We start from the raw sequence: 16999 nt of genomic DNA, 5'->3' as shown, positions 1-16999 counted from the left end.
ATGTGATTTGGATTACATATTGTACCTCTTTTCACTTTTGTATAATTTTTGAAGAGGAGAAGAAAATAGATACACTGAAACTTTCGGGTTAATTAGCCATTTGAAATGTACAATTAATTTTGCTGTGCCTTTTGATGTAGCTGTTTTATTCGCTGTATTATCTATTATCATCTTTCTTCAGTTCATCCTTCATTTTGAAGCCCTTGATTCTGTTAAAAAACTCTCAAAGGCTTGGGAAGTGGTTTGTTGAATAAGTTCCTTCATGGTTTTGAGCACTGTACTGTGCTACAGAAAGTACCCATTTATAAACAGGTAGCTCCCACGACTTGCACAGTTTCAGACACATCCCGTATAATATCTCATTTTAAATCTAACTGTCCTTATCTTGATTCGTTTCAAACCTAGCCTCCTCTAGACTTAAATTGTGAAAACACGAACTTATAGGTAAAAATAATTGTATTTAAATATTTTTAAATATGGTCATTTCTTTTCGAAAATATTTTAAATAATTGAAGAACACAAACAAAAAGTAATTATATCACGGTACATCCAATTGAATATTATTTATTCTAATAATATATATCAGTACAACTTTCACAAAATTAAAACTTCACTTTTTACAACAGGAAAAATTATACATTCTATAAAAAATCCAAGTGCTGAATGTTTCGATGTTAGTGTCTACTTTACAGAACAAGAGTTTCAACGCCGCCAGAACAGAACGAGAAGGCGGTAATTCCGCGGTCCTTTAGAAAACAAGTTCTTACTTTCACCAGCAGCAGCCTTATCGGCCGAGTTTATACACTCAAATTCTGCACACGCAAGGACAGAAAAGAGCGAGAGCTCCGAAGTCAAGCCTGTCCTCAAAATATCTGTATAAATCCCTGCGCGCCGAGAAGCAGGTCTCCGTGGGGTCAGCCCGCGCCCTCAAGGTGTCGTGGCCTTTGGTTTCAGCACTGTGTCAGGGACAGCGACAACCAGTCTCGACCACTTTCTCATCCGTTTGGTTTCTTCTGCGAATTACAGACTGCACACTGCAAACATACACTGATCGTAAAGCTCACGTCTTTGAGACGCAACATCCTACTACAAACAGCTAATGATTACACACCTCCGATTAGAGTAACCCCGCAGGCTACTTGAAAGTATAAACCTTTACATCCGCAGATACTCGAAGACTAAACGTAAACCGTAAAAGCGCAGTTACAATCAAGATCCTTGAATTATCTTTTAAGTCGAAGCAAGATGCTTTTAGAAAGTAGACGTCATAAAATCATGTCCTGTTTTGATTCTGTTTTGTCCGACAGAACCCCTTCCCCAGTTTCTGCTTCAGGACGGATATGCGGTGCTTGGCTGGAGAGGTGTTTTTCAAATTCTGGCAGCAGTTTTTTAACGTGCTCTAACATTGTTCCTTGGTGGTTCAGCATTCTCTTTAAATAGTGCCGAGCGAAAAGAGATATCACGATTCAAACGGTTATCGGGAGACATGATCCCCCCCGTAAAAAGTTCGCATTTAGATGTCACTGGATTTGTACATGTCGGAAAGAAGTCGTGTTATCGGCACATTTCCAATAGTTTTCTTAAAAAACACTTCTTCGATCGTTGAAGGACTCACTGATCGCAAAGCAGGCAGAAGTAAGAGTAGTTTTCCGAAACGACATGGCTGGGTGGGATACCTAAAACATAAACACACAAACAAAAGTTTCTGGTTTGTTGTAAAGACAAAGGATGTGAAGTTGTGAATTTTAATATGGAGAACAGGCTCAACAGTCTCGCTGGATAAGTTAATGGTTACAAAACTGATACAACCAGTATCCATATCTACACCCTTTCTCCTCCCCCGACACAAACATACAGAGAAAACGTAACGCAACATTGTCGTTTCGTTTTTCTCACTTTCCATTACATGAAGGGTTCTTATGCAGTAAAGTGGACAGTGCCAGTGAGGCGGATGGGATTTTTTGTTGTTGTCATTTTTTGTTGTATGTTGGTTTCAAAATAAAAAACAATCACAAAAATAAAGAGTACAATTTTTTTTACCTGGAGAACCCGTCATACATACGACCCATCTTCTCCCCATCTCACACAAAACCCCTGACGAACACATGCCGTTTTTTCCCAGAGGGAAAATGATTTGTTTTTATTTACCTGGTGTGGATGTAACTGTTGAGTGTCAGTTGCGCTTCGTCCTGCAGGGCTGCAATCGCCGCAGCGTTGCGGAAACTCCTCAGTTCTGAACCGCTGTGAGTGGGCACTGCAACACCACACAGCGCAACAGGTTAGAGAGCGGCCTCGACTGTTTTCTCAACTCGCACAAAACTTAGTAAATCCTGACAAACACACGCCGTTTTCCCAGAGGGGAAATGTTTGGGTTTTTTTTTTTCATCTAGGACTGCCAAAAATATTGGTTCTGGGTCAATTCTTACCCTCATTATGAGCTTCACTTGAGTCGAGTTTGTAGGAATAAATAAAAACATAATGAGAACGAACCCACAGATACGGGGGAAACAAGGTTGGATTAAAGTGAAGGGGCACGGCCACGCAACACGAGTTGTGAATGGGTTTTCATAGAAGAAGTTAATTAGAAGAAAAAGTCGAGAATAATATTGTAATTGATATTCACTTGTCTTTTTCATTAGCTATGGTAAAATATTCAAAGAATTTATTCATTTCATTCTGTAACTATATTTTTCTGTGGCTATAAAGAAACTTATGTTTAAAAAAATAAATTAAAAATGCAATATTGTTCAAAATCTCTTTTAAACAATATCGGGAAATACACCAAATGGGCTGTCGGGACATTCAGCTTTCCCCTTGCGAAAACCTCTCAGCCATATTGTATACTCACCAGCTTTAAAAGTGACAATGCACTTCAAACAGGCAAATTCAGTTGCATCTAGTCGCAGCTGTCGGAACCTGGCGACAACTTCTTGAAGAGCTTGTATTTCTGAAATAATTTTATTTAATCTCTGGGATTCTGTGTTTTCTGTGTTCATGCCTTAGAATAAAGCAACAACAAAGAGGATCAATCATCTCTCATTTTAAACCAATTTTAAAATTTTCATTTAAAAACTGCATTGCATCCATATTTTTAAAGGAAATCCACACACTCAACAACGCTCCACAATAAAAAAAAAACGTTACTGCCACTGCGTTGGCTATTTGCATTTAAATAACAATTAAAAAGCTGTAATGAATGCAACAAAATAACGTTATTTGCATTTAAATGTGGTTTTATAAATGACAGGTACATTCCATTGTTCATTAGGAATGTGCAATTCTTTGTTTGTTTCCTTTTTAACAAAACATTTTAATGCTAATTATTTACACAAAAATATAAAAGTATGATTTTTATTGGAGTCTTTGACAGTACGTACCAGAAACGGCTAAGAGAGTGTTCGAATCAACTGGAATCGCCCACTGCGCTATGCCTAGAACAAACAGTTCTCTCCAGGCATCTTCTAATAAAATTAACTGCAAGGCAAATGATAATTCACAATCATATACGGAGCTCACAAAATTATATACAAACGCAATGTCGCTATGCAAAGGTGAAATGATTTCCGTACGTAAGAATAATATCCGAAATATTCAGATGTAAAATGTCGTCACTTGAAAAAGTACGCTTTCCTATTGCTTCCTATTGCTGAAAATTAATAACACATTATTTTTTCTGCTGCGGCTAAATGGTTTCTTAGAAGTAAATTATACTGCTATGTTTGATGTGAAAACAAAGTTAACCATCTTTGCCGTCGTTCCCAACGCATATTTTCAATAAAAACATTGTTTACGGCTTATTGTTACGACGGGTATATATCACTACTCCTACGAGTTGCATGGCATGTTATTTATATTAAACTGTAAATAATTTAAATCACCAAAAAGCAGTAATCCTTCAAACAAAGCTGTGTTTCTTGTTTACGACCAGGTAACTGTAGATCCACTTGAAATCCCACCTGGTCTTGCAAGGGCAATGTGGAGAATGCTGGGACACTTTTCGCCCATTTGATGCTCATGAACAGAAGTCGTGCAGCTGATTCGCAGACAGATTCCGTGGCCACCTCGTAAAGGTACATTGGTGTCCCATTGACTTCGTGTGGATACTAAAATGAAAAACATAGTAGCATATAGAGGCTGCACATTGCAATTGGCCAGCTCACCAACTTTTTAACGAGTAACGAGTAACAGAATCACTTTATATAATATCCCTCGTATCACTACCAGTTACCTCGTAACTATTGAGACAAATGTATTTTTCTCAGTTTTTTTAAATCTATCCATGATTATTGAATCCTGCAGTATACACTCTTCCGGAGCGCAGGAAAACAACTTACCGCTATTTCTGAAAGTTAATACATTTTTCAATAGTTGTGGACAATGGGCTTACATGTCTATACACATATGGGCTAACTTCCACAGGTTCACTAAAAAATAGTTTGTTAAAACACAATGGCCGGACATTTCATTCACCTTTGGGGTGGGCTGAGCAAGTCCCACGATAGCCTGCCGTTCTGGGGTGGAGGAAACAGTGCCCAACTCGAGATTATGCGGCTCCAGTTGTGTAACCGCCGTGAAGAAAGCTGGCCCCGGGATGGACGAGGCGGGAAAGTGGGTAGACGCTCCATTCACCTCCTTGTGTCCTCTGAAATACAGAGCTACTTGTTTCCGGATGGTGGACGTCCTGGGTCCCCGTTCGTGTTGCACGGCTGAGAGTTAAAACAGATTAACGAGTAAAAAAAAAACTTCAAAAAAAAAGATTACACAAAAAAAAAGTGCGATACACTGAAAACGTTGTGAAATCAATTTGCTTCTCGTTTAAGATACAACGATGTATTTGGTATACGCAAGAATCCGTCCAAAAAACTCTGCTTTTAATATAGCAGTGTTGAAGATATGTTCCTTTGCTGTTCGAAATAACGATTTAAACCCAGAGATTGTAGCTGAACTTCCTTGTTAAAATGCTTAAAATTGTATGTAATTACATGCAATCACATTCATACAGTATGTACAGTACCGTTATATTCATGGTATGTACAGTCATATTACAATAAATTACAATACAAGGTTTTTTTTAGAATTAATGGTAGAGATGGTACAAAATACTGAAGAGAAAATGTTAACGGTAAAGCGCAGTTACTGTATGTTGTACACATTTAAACGTTTTTACATTTTTTGCTCTGCACAGAAGTTTATTCATTGCCAAAAAGAGGTTTTGCTCTTGCAGTGCCATATTGGAGTTTTCCTTTCCGTCGACGGTCTTCTAGATTCCTGACGTGATTTCTAAATGACAAATATCGATCCATTTTCCGCAGTTACTCCAGCTAAAATATAACCCTTACAGGTTTGTATCAAAATGTTGTGATGTAAATAAAATATTTCTGTGTTTTTGAGCCAATTTTGGTATCACATAGGTAGGGTTATTCGAAGTAGATGAGCGCCAAGGCTCTCCGGTTGGGACTCACAGCAGGCCATCGATTAACTATCCATTGATACGATACGATACAGCCGTGAGAAAGGTCGTTGCTATTTGAGAATTCATTTTATTTCCCAGCAATGAAAGACGACCAAGCTCTTGTCCGGGAAATGTGAGTATGCATAAGACTAAATATATGTATTCCACGCAATACCTCAGTTCGGAAATAGGTACTTCAATTGAAATATCGTGGAGCGTATCTTTGGCACAACTAAAGTTGTTTTCTTCTAAGGGATTAAATGCCTCTGTCTCAGATACACGTGGGTCTAAAAAAGCAATCCGTAAATTGCAGCTTTTGATCAGACTAAACGCTTTCTGTAAATATTTGGGATTAATTATATTTGCCCTAACTTGGTATCAATAAAACCGCAGAAAGAACGGATGCTGGTTTAATGAAGCTTCATTTACCGTCTTTGTTCATGTTTACTTCAAGGCACTTTTTCAATCGGCAGGCTCTGCATTGATTTCTGTGCGTTTTATCCACAGGGCAGCCTCCCTACGACAGGGGAAACAGGTCATTATAATTACATTAACGCAAAGGCTGTGTTAGAAAATTTGTTACAAACAAGCATTATTAAAGTTAATTTTTTTAACTTTATCCTGAATGGATTATCTTTAATTTATCCCATTAAAACCAGATTATATGATCAATTAGATCAAAATAAAAGATTAATCGCAGGATTTTTTTTTATTTCGTTATATTTAATTTTCTGTGATGGTCTTACCGTCCATAAATGAGAACAAATCTGTGCGCTGTAAGACAACACTTTGATAATTATTTTTTTAACTCCCAAGAATTTCAATCCCCTGAGAAGTTGCGTGAGATCCCATTGGCCAATTTACTTAGCGTTACAAAGACGATATCAAGAGCCAAACTGTAGACAGCTGGTGTTATTTCAATGCTTTATGACCTTAAAACGAAATATGCTCATCGAACGAAGACAAGGGTGCTTTGTATATTAATGTTAAAAAAACAAAAGAAGTTTCAAAAGGCATGATCATCATTAAAAGGGCGAGCTGGATACGCTTTTAACAGAGTGATTCAGCACCTAAGACAGCGCCACCTTCTTGTCCGCAGCCTGCATCGGCTGAGTTTTGAGAGTACTCTGTATTCCAAGCACTAAGAACAGCTTCCCTCACAAAGGCTTAATATTGTACTTAAACGTGAATTCATACCGATTTAACAACAGCACCTAAATGCGTAAACACCTTCAATAAAATGAAGGAAGGAATGCCTTTGTTGGGCTTTGGTTAATGTAATTTAAGATTTTATAGTTCTAAGCAATACACTGTACTCATGCCTTTGTTAGTCCCCTTAAACAAATACCTGTTACATGGGTACATGAGGTTAGAAATTGTATAACTTATATGTTGACCCGCAATACCTGCGATTATATGTTGGCCCCAAGCGATTTAATTAAATTAAATTAAGAAAGAATACCTGATTGCCGGATTTGCAGACATAGGTTCTGTTCCTGCGGATGCTTCGCTTGAAAAATCCGGAACAGCCATCACAAGCATAAACGCCATAATGTTTGCCCGAACTCCTGTCTCCGCATACTTTACACGGAATGTCCAGAATACGACCTTACAAAAATAATACAGAAAAATATTTAAGAATAGAAAAGGCTATTTGCTTGTTTACTATACCGCATCTTTTAAATTAAAGCCGTAATTTTAGCGAAGAATTTTACACATCAAAGTTAAACACTCTATGCATTTTCTTCAAAACTGTTTAAACAATCTTGTAAATCTGCGTTTACAATGTAAATTAGCTGCTTAATGTTAAAGCTCACTTTGAAATATTAAAGAAAATCGATTTTTAATGCAGTCTTTGGTAGAACGTGTTTCCTAGGAAGGTTAAACTTGATATATTTAAGATGACGATCTCATACTGTATAATGACAAAAGCCGTTCATGTAATTTAGAGTTTACGGAGATGAGTGTGGTAAACTTTAACGTCTTAAAACGCGCTATTAAAACTAAAAAAAAATGTTTACATGTATAGGTTATATGCAGGCAGACAAATAAAAAATATCGAGTGTGAAAGTTTCAACGTCATCTTTCTAACCCCTTAAAAAACAAAATTATAATAATTTGAATGATGTTCCTCACTTAACGTTCTGTCCATGGGAATGTCTCGAATTGTCGTTTGTATGGTAGCTAGCGTCATATTCCGGGACTCTAAAACAATGTTTCAGGGCAGACAATGGAGACATTAGAGAAAGTGTTAACTTAATGATTTTCCCATTGAAGCTCGTCTGACTGCCTGCATCTCGACAAGCTGCCAGCTCGCTTTATAATGAAACTCGACAGCTGCCTTATACAACAGGTCTATAGGCTTGGGGATTAGAGAGTGACATAGCAATCGGAATAATAGAAACGATTTCTGTTCACAAACTAAAAGGAGGCAAAATTGCGTATGCATATGAAGTAGGATAGATCATGAAGTTTTTTTTACTTAACGATGTTCACTGGTATGATGACTAACGTTGCTCAAGAATAATAATAATTTTAGCAATAATAACATTTTGGCGACTATGTAATTACAATGACATATTGCCACCTGCCTATTGATTTACCAGTGACCCGTCAAAAAGGGTAGCATGGGAATTCGGATATGGCCTGATCAAGACAGGGAAAAGCAATCGACTTTAGCTTGTGAGCTTTGCGGTTATCTGCCTGTAGTTTTGAACTTATTCCTGGCTAGCTGCACGTTACTTGTGCTTTGACTCACAACAGAAGTGACCGTTCTTGATAATAAACATGTGGCATAATTAAACAGCGTTTGCTCTGTATATGCTTTCTAAAGAGCATACGTACGCATATCAAAAACGTAAATACAAAAATGACAAGGAGGTTACACTGGTAGGGTTGTAGGCAATCCTTTGTTGTAAAATTTCTCTCCGGATTCCAGAACCATTATTTGCTAAAAAAAATAACACTTGTTGGACCCAGAAAGGGAAACACATTTTTTGTATGTGTCAATTTTGCTCAGGAAAAGAATTAATTCCATCTAAGCTAATGAACAACCTAAATAAACATTTGTAGTAATTGTATTTATGTTAAATAATATATTCGTATACTTTATTTAAAATTGAAAAATATTCTAAGATATGTTTATTACTGACAAACTAATAAACTAGTTACGTTACCAAACGACTCCTTAATACATACTGGTGCATCTGAAAATAAATTATATGTTAATTAGATATTCTTGAATTCTTTGCAGAAATGACCATTTTACCACAGCTATTTGTGTTTCCAACACTTTCTTTTTCTGCGTTTATTCATACAGTACGTAAAAGACTGCTTGAGCACATCTAATTGTTTACAATTTAGCTTAATTTTAAAAAGATAAAAACTGGAATCGACTGATTTCGTCTAGAGAAGACTAAAGTGAAATAAACCACAATTTTATTCAGCGAGGGAAAGCGTCTTTAACTTCTCTCTGCAGGGAGTCCCAAGCCACTCATTGTGTGTCATAATTGCTTAAAGATATATGGCATATTCTATTACTGTAATTACCATCAACCTCAGAGGCTGTTGAAAGACGTTAGCTTGAATTTGAGAGGCTGTGAGGAACGGTTTTTACCACCCAAGCAGAAAGTGTATAAACCAAGATACTGCTGTACTTTTTTCCTGAAAAATAAAGTAACCTATACTTGTTGTAGTGGAATTAATAATTGCATCTATATTAATGGTAGCATTTTGTTTTTCTGAAAAACGCTATTCTCTGAATATAAGTAAGGTTTAGTTTACATACATATGCCATTGTACTGAAAAGACAATTTGTATGAAATTAAAACAGATTTGGATGTTATTATTAATTTTGATGTTGATGATACATAACCAAATGAAAATATTTAGGCCTGTAGACGTGCTCTATTGTTTGGTTACAAAAGAAAGAGATTAATTTTAAAAAAGTTTCATTAACTTCACCCTCAGTACTAAAGCAATTTGGATTACGTGATAAATGTAAAGTTAAAGTAGATACACATTTCTGCTTAGATATGGATTGATCTTAAAATTCCAATCATGACAAATGTCAAGTAGAGCAAACATCTAGAGGAAGACAGTTAAAAAAATGTTATTTGTGAAAGTAAAACTTTCAATACTTAAAATAAAGTATTTTCATACGCAAATCACCTTAGAAGAAAGTATCCCACAATGATGAAAAGATTTTGTTATTTTTAAAATCTATTTGACTTTTACATTTTCTAAACCGTTCAGCCCTATATCTGATGTTAATAATTACAGTGCAATATGTAATCATAAACACGCCAACAGTTATTTCAGGGAGTACAAATATGAACTCCATATAAAGAAAGTGTTGGAGTTTGAAGTGTTCATCAACTATCTAATTGCATTCCTACAACTGTTAAATAGTTAAAATCTGCAAATGTAGACTTTTCCTGTATTCTACAAACTGTATATCTTTACTTTTATTTTTTATTTTTATTCAGTGTATTTTGTTATTATAATTGCATTGTTTAAAAATGTTCCCTCTCCTGGGGGATGTAAGTTGTTACTTAAAATGGAAAAGTTGTTTTTAATCAATTTTTATCACGACATTCTGCTTTGCAAAAATGCTTTTCGATATTACGGGAGATAAAATGTCGATGAAAAAAGACGGATGACTTCATGACGAGAGTGAAACGAGTCGGCTGTCTACTCAGAACGTATCACCTGTTGCTAGAATTGGGGTCTCAACAAAGACAACAGCTGTATTGCATATTTTTAAAAATCCCATAAAGATATTAAGCTGTTCGGAATGACGTTTTATCGATTTATGTAGTGTACAAAAAAAAGTTTTGAGAGCATGGGGATAAATGCAATCCTCTCAGCGGTGGGTTGCTACACCTCTGATGTAACCCGTGCTCTGAATTTTTTTCAGATTTTTCAGATGTCTAAGTTTGAACTCAAGGTAATGTACACAATGAAAGAAGTAAATTCTGAGCGAATCGTACAGTATGTGTATTTTTGCTTTTCTGTACAAATACAATGTCCTTGTATCGCCATTTCCCATTAAGCTATTTTACGGTACCTTCGTAAAGGATAACCATGGTGTATTTCCCCCATTTAAATATCTTAATTATGTTTCTGTTACTTTATATAACTTCATAAAAAATGAGTTTTTTACTGCTACCTGCTATCTGCAATCACACTGACAAGTGAATGCATATGCACATGTCTGATTATGAAATTAATTACCCGAAGTTAAAACTACCGTCAGCTTGTGCGGTTTAACTAAGTGAAATGTCTTTAAGTACCATCAACACTAATTACAGCTTGAATAATGTTAATAATGTTAAATATTAATCAACACATCGCTTAGTAAAACATCAGTTAGAAAATAAATAAAAACCCACTTGTTGATCCGGCCGGTTTGCTCATCGCGATTCGTCTCCTGAGCCGTCTTTTTTGTTTTTAAATCCGACGTCGTTGTTAGAATGACAGTTGTTTACGCGAAATATTATTGCCTGAAAATTAATCCTTAATTTCCCCGGAAACGTCTTTCTCGTTCACTTCTCTGTCGTTGGATCTGTTTTTGATGTCGCTGTTTCTCTCTTTTTTTTTCTTAGAAAAGCACAATCCCAGCCTTCAGCCCAGACAGGAGTTTTGAAATGTAACTCCTGAAGTTAAAAATGCTGCTCAAGTCTGAAGAAGAGTGCAACCGCCGAGCTGATGCTCTGAACATTACACCGCCGCTCAAAGTTGGGAAAACTGCAGGAGTGGCGCACAAAATCAGGTTGCCAGCAGGTTCTAGGTGGACGTGTTACAATGAATTAAAACAATCATAAATTATTTTTCATGTCTCGTGGCCTTCGTGAGTTAGTGCTTTGAGCTGTCAGCCTAAAGCTTGGTATTTTTTACGAGAAGAGCTGAGAACGAGGAGGGGAGGAGAACTGGACTTCCTTGCCCACTTAGCTTTTCTCTGCTTTTTTCCCTTAACTCCTGTTTGGGTATGACGTCACCAGTCTTCGGGTTTTTAGATGCTAATGCCATTTGTGAAGCTCACAGAAACTCTTTACAGGAAGTACAGAGAGACAGGTTTGATGGATTAATTTTATAGTTATTGCATGGCTGGCATAGTAAAAAAAAACAAACAACAACACATTTGGACGAGACTTTTACAATAACTGATAGAATAGAATAAAGCCTAGATTTACGTATGTGTATTCTGTCTCTGAATATGTCGACGCTGCGCTCTTCGCCATACAATAAGACTGCGATATCGGCGTTTCATGAAATCTTGTCATTAAAAAAAATCGGGTTCAAAACCCACAGTGGGAGCTCCGCGAGCTCGTAGAGATTTGCAAGATAGGCACACGTACCGTTTCCCAACAGCTAGTTAGTCCTGTTGAGGAATCAAATAAAACGAGGATGTCTAAATTAGATTGCCGTCTGGTGATTGAAGGGTGACTTAATTCTAATATTTCACCTTAGCGTTCACGTTGGGCAAAAGGCTTGTTAACTTTTTTTGGAAATCATTCTTTCGGTTAAGTTCCGCTACCTTGTCTGTGCGGGGGCTAGCAATGATTGCTTCGAGTCCCAGAGACTTAAACACATTGTTCTTGTTCGCTCGTCGCTGTCTGTTTTAGCTTGGGGCGCCACGTATCTCAGTGAGTATCAGCACGTTTAATTAAATCTGCTATTCCTAACGACATAACGAGTGAGACTCTGTGCCCTCGCCTCCCCGCACAACATTTGTCATGGTGTACTTATTCCCAGGATTTCAGAGCAAATCCTCTCTTTCGAAAGGACTCGTATGGTCTGCAATCAAACCATAGGCGATCCAGGTTATCTGATATCTCTGCTCTATAGCACAAGCAATGTAGCGGTCGCTTTTACACCCTTTCAGCAATTTAGGATCGTTGTATGTAATCCATTACGATGCCATGTTACAGGTTATCCCGTATAATCTCGGATGAAATTAACAATTCTTTCTCTTTATTGAGCCAACCAGTCAAGTAGGGTTCTTCGTTTAATCCACTGTGCAAACATGTATTGTCATCTATTCCACCGATTGACACAAGTGTTCATTTTGTTTCATTAACTGATAAAAAACTCACTTGCTCCATTTTAATATCCTGAAAAAAACACACGAATTAAATCATATAAGAAAGCGTAATATTTTGATGAAGGCGTTATAAAACGCATCATTGTACCTCTGCGATATATATTAATATCGGTTGGTAAACGCCTGTGCTTGGGCTCTTAACTTGAAAAGGAAAAGTGAAACTCGTATAGTATTTGTTTTTTGAAGGTGATTGCCCCGTGAACCATTTTTCAGAGTGGGTACAAACAACGACAAGGCGGTTTGAAACAATACTTTTGAGCGAGAGGCAAATCCTTCATCGTTTTACGCGCCTTCTATGAATACGTGGACGTTATGTAGGGATTTTCAGTTGTCTTTGTTAACTTGTGGAGGTCCAGAGCCAGACAACAATTTGGATCAGCGCACTAAAATTCTCCTCGCTTCCATCTGCCCACTGAGGTGGAAATTTGTCTGGTAAGGACCGCACCCGAAGTCTGAACACTGACACTGTGACCTTGACAGCCTGCTGCATTTTCGCTGGCAACTCCAGAAATCCATATTTTGTTTTTAATTGTGTGCATTCCCACGGAACCCAGAACCATATGGATATGAACACTTTGGATATAGGGTAATATATTACGTGTAGGCGAATTCGGATGTTTGATCTTTAAGCACTTAATTCACTAGTCTGACAACGTTTCTATTATTTGTGTACTGCAAAGGGTGAAAGCATTACCGTATTAAAGCAAATCTGAAAACATTGCTAAAAATTAGATTTAAACAGCTGTCTTTTATCGTTTGTTGCACGTTTATACTTATCTGCTGAAACATAATTTTGAAAATCCTTTGCATTATTGTCCTGATATAAAATAAACGTCTATATAATCTGCGTTATAATTATAATTCAACATCATACATGGGGAGTAACATGTCCTCTGTATTTCTTATCGGAGTACTGCCGAAATAGTGATTTTAAATTTTATTGAAGAGCTGTCGTGGTGCTATAATCTTTTCGTTTCTTTCGTTGACTGCATCGTTTAGGAAAATAGATAATTTAATAACAAAGGTTCTAGTAAAGTCTAACTCAAACAGTTACACGATACACATGAAATATTTAATTTCACAATCCACGTGTTTTCAAGTATATTTTTTATATATTCAAATTATATTTTTTTACAATAATAAAAAAAACCCTAGTGGCATTCAATAAATACATCAATTAAAGCACCACACATTCGCAGCTTTACAAGTAGAAAAGACTTATCCATCCACACAAGACCTTTATTTTGAAAACATAGTTTATTCCAATTAGTCGCGCAAAACCCAACATTTAAAATAACCATTCAAAAATAACACAATAATAACCACACCCCCAGACATCCAAAACTCCACCCTAGATCAGATTCATTCATACAAGCTATTACGTGTAACTTGTGCTAGTTTTTGGTAACTTAAACATCGCCGACGATTATCATCTCTATAAGCCCCATATACAAGCATTACACTTTCAGCGTTCCACTCCTTAGAGAACATCCTCACTGCTGTTATGAATTGCGCACAAAATGTAATTGATTGGATCTGTGTTATTCAGAGTCTGCAGTCAATATGTTTTAGTCTATCTGGAGATGCTTATTTTTAAATGCTAGTTTATTCCATGAGTGGAAGAATAAATATACGTTACAAGGTGCTAGTTCTATTGAAAAAGTCGAGTGCTTTTGAACTACAAGCACACGTTTATTTCCGTTTGCGTTACCAACATTGTAAGCATTTTACCCGTGTTTTAATTGAGCAGGTAATAATAAAAGGACCATAAAATGGAATAATTTGATAACCTATTTGCCAGAGATGGAAATGTATACCAAAAAGCCACAGTATAGTTTGAGGTCTAAGGATACACCCTTGGGAGGCATGAAAGCGTATGCTTTATCAACGTACAGGACGTTTTCCTTCAGAAAAGCTAAAGTATTACTCAAAAAACAGTACACCTGTAGTTCGAAAAACATGGTTTCGTGCGTGTTAAAACGTGGCTTAGCTTTGATAAAGTTGTGAGTCAGTGTTGGATAAAATTACAGTATATATGTCCTTATTCATAATTAGAGGATATAACTGCAGGAAAGTGTACGACCAAAATGTTACGTGACCGCAAATCGCTGCAGTTACAATGATACAACTCTAATTAAATTACACTAGGGGACATAAGACGTAAAATGCGAAAAGATTTGTCGATACTAATAGGTTGCAGCACTACAACACAGCAAAGCAACCTAGTGATTTCTAGGCAATATCCACCCATGTAGGGCTGAATAATAATGACCAAAATCTAATGTTTTTGAAAAATTAATATTGACGTACATGTAGTACGGCACCGTTATTTGCACGCAATGAACAGATGGGCAAATTCCGACATTGCCTGTGTGGAACCTCTGAACAGGTGAGCCAAAATCGAATATATTTGTTTTAGACAAATGTATGTCTACCTTTTTATTATTATGAAATTGGGGTGAAGAATTGGAAACACTGATTCTTCAAATCTGAATCGTCTGTGAATGCGTCAATTTAAATCTACTGTATTAAGAAGGTACGCTCAAAAGGAAAGTTTTTGTATTTAGTTTTTTTGTATTTAGTACAAAATGAACCGTTGAATAACTACGGTATTTAAACTCTTGATCAAATCTATTGATTTTTTGTTAAGCAATATATCAAAAATATACTGTGCAGTTATCACAAAAGAGACTAAGAACGCAGTACTCCGATTATCTTCAAGCCTGCTTTTGCGTGGAAATCAATAAATTACTATTCGCCATCATTCACGCCAATTACTTTCAAGAGAAGAAAGCAAGTATAACTCTTACTTTATTTGTTTTAGTAACGTCATATAGTACATCGTAGTTTCAGTTTCTACCTTGGTTTTCCTAATGCTATTCATGTAAAAATCTTGATTGGACAGCGTTTAGTCTTCTGGGCCTCTCTAAGGATAAACTGAGGCTAACAAGTTCTTTCTACTTCCCTTTCTCTATCATACATTAAAACGTTCTGTTTTGTGTATTCATGGCGAGTACGCAAAGCTTAAAAGAAGATGGGCAAGACACCGGCAAAGCTCTTGTCCGGGCATTTTCTCCGTGCGGTACTTTGAAGCTACTTTGATTAAAAAATCCACAACTGTCCATGTGACCATTTAAAATAAAAATCAACCGTCGTTCATTTAACGTTTCATTTTTGCTTTAGTACGTTACAATGTTTTTTTTTTTTTGGTGATAAAATCACAAAAGTGCAGTGGTGATTCAGCTCATAACCGTTGTCTGTACAGGCGCAGACTGGTACATACTGTAACAGGAAGTGTTCTTAATAATTTCAATGGGTGACCCTGAAAATGGGAACTTGATATGGAACATTAAACCCTAGATGTCTATTAAAAACACACAAAGCTTTATAATTGATCTGCATTGTACTGACAATGCAGGAGATCTTTGAACAGACTTCTGTGACAGTTTGAAAATCCTATGAATTGTCCAACAGGTTTTGCCAGTTGAGGTTGAGGATCTGTCCTAACCATTACAGAAGTTTGTAGGAACCCAACACATTACCTCTCATTTGTGTGATTTGACTGTTCTTCTTAGCAGCACTGATATTCAATTTCTTCTCCTGAGACAATGCCAAGAACTCCAAAGTCACTTAATGCTGCGGTCTATAGAGTTATTCAAAATTACTATTTGCATTCTTCTCTTGAGTGGGGTTTACAGTGACATCAACCAAAACAAATAACCTTTAGAATAATAATTAAATTCAGTATATATTAATCATCAATGTGTGAGCATAAATGAACTAAACTGATTTACCAAGCAAAGGGCTATCCAATCCTGGTTCTGGATGGCTGGTGTCTTCACAGATTTTCTAGGATTTTCAAGGTTTAAAGAACAACACCTCAAGGGGTGAGGAAGTAGTTCACCCTCACGTTCAGTAAACGCTTATCCAATTCAGGGTTGCGAGGAAGCCGGACCCTATCTGGACTGAACCAAGGCAGATACACCCTGGATGGGATGCTATTCCATCGCAAGCCACACACAAACACACACACACACACACACACACACACACACACACACACACACACACACACACACACACACAAAAGGTCAATTTTCCCAGAAGCCGATTAACTTACCAGTAGGTGTTTGGACTGTGGGAAGAATTTGGAGCACCTGGAGGAAACTGACACAGACACAGGGAGAACATACAAACTCCACACAGACAGCACCCCAGGAGCTGAACCCAGAGCCCCAGTGCTAAGCACTGTGCCCCGTATGATTAAGCGAATGATAAGCCGATTTGAATCATCAAACATCAAGATGGAATGAAGACTAGAAGGGAAAGGCTTCACAAACACTGATCCTGTGAGATGTTAATGGTGGACTCCAATCAAGTACTGTACAAAGCTTTCAAGAATACCAAAGGTTATTGTCACTTTTGCACTCAAAACAGATTTT

At 36.9% G+C, this 16999-nt stretch overlaps 1 protein-coding gene across 1 annotated transcript; it reads right to left on the bottom strand.

Moving 5' to 3' along the window:
- Positions 1-548: 548 nt before the first annotated feature.
- nr2e1 (nuclear receptor subfamily 2, group E, member 1) lies at positions 549-11065 on the bottom strand. The gene is made up of 9 exons (XM_088625770.1): positions 10846-11065; positions 6915-7060; positions 5882-5969; positions 4471-4706; positions 3957-4103; positions 3378-3474; positions 2849-2998; positions 2149-2254; positions 549-1676 (listed from the first exon to the last, which is right to left on the bottom strand). The coding sequence occupies exons 1-9, from the start codon at positions 10868-10870 to the stop codon at positions 1514-1516; spliced, it is 1158 nt and encodes a 385-aa protein (XP_088481896.1). The 5' UTR covers positions 10871-11065; the 3' UTR covers positions 549-1513.
- Between the last annotated feature and the right edge of the window lie 5934 nt (positions 11066-16999).

This window comes from Lepisosteus platostomus, chromosome 3 (genome assembly GCF_059453375.1).
Source record: "Lepisosteus platostomus isolate fLepPlt1 chromosome 3, fLepPlt1.hap1, whole genome shotgun sequence".
Classification (NCBI taxonomy): Eukaryota; Metazoa; Chordata; class Actinopteri; order Semionotiformes; family Lepisosteidae; genus Lepisosteus; species Lepisosteus platostomus.
This window is presented reverse-complemented; position numbering and strand designations above follow the sequence as displayed.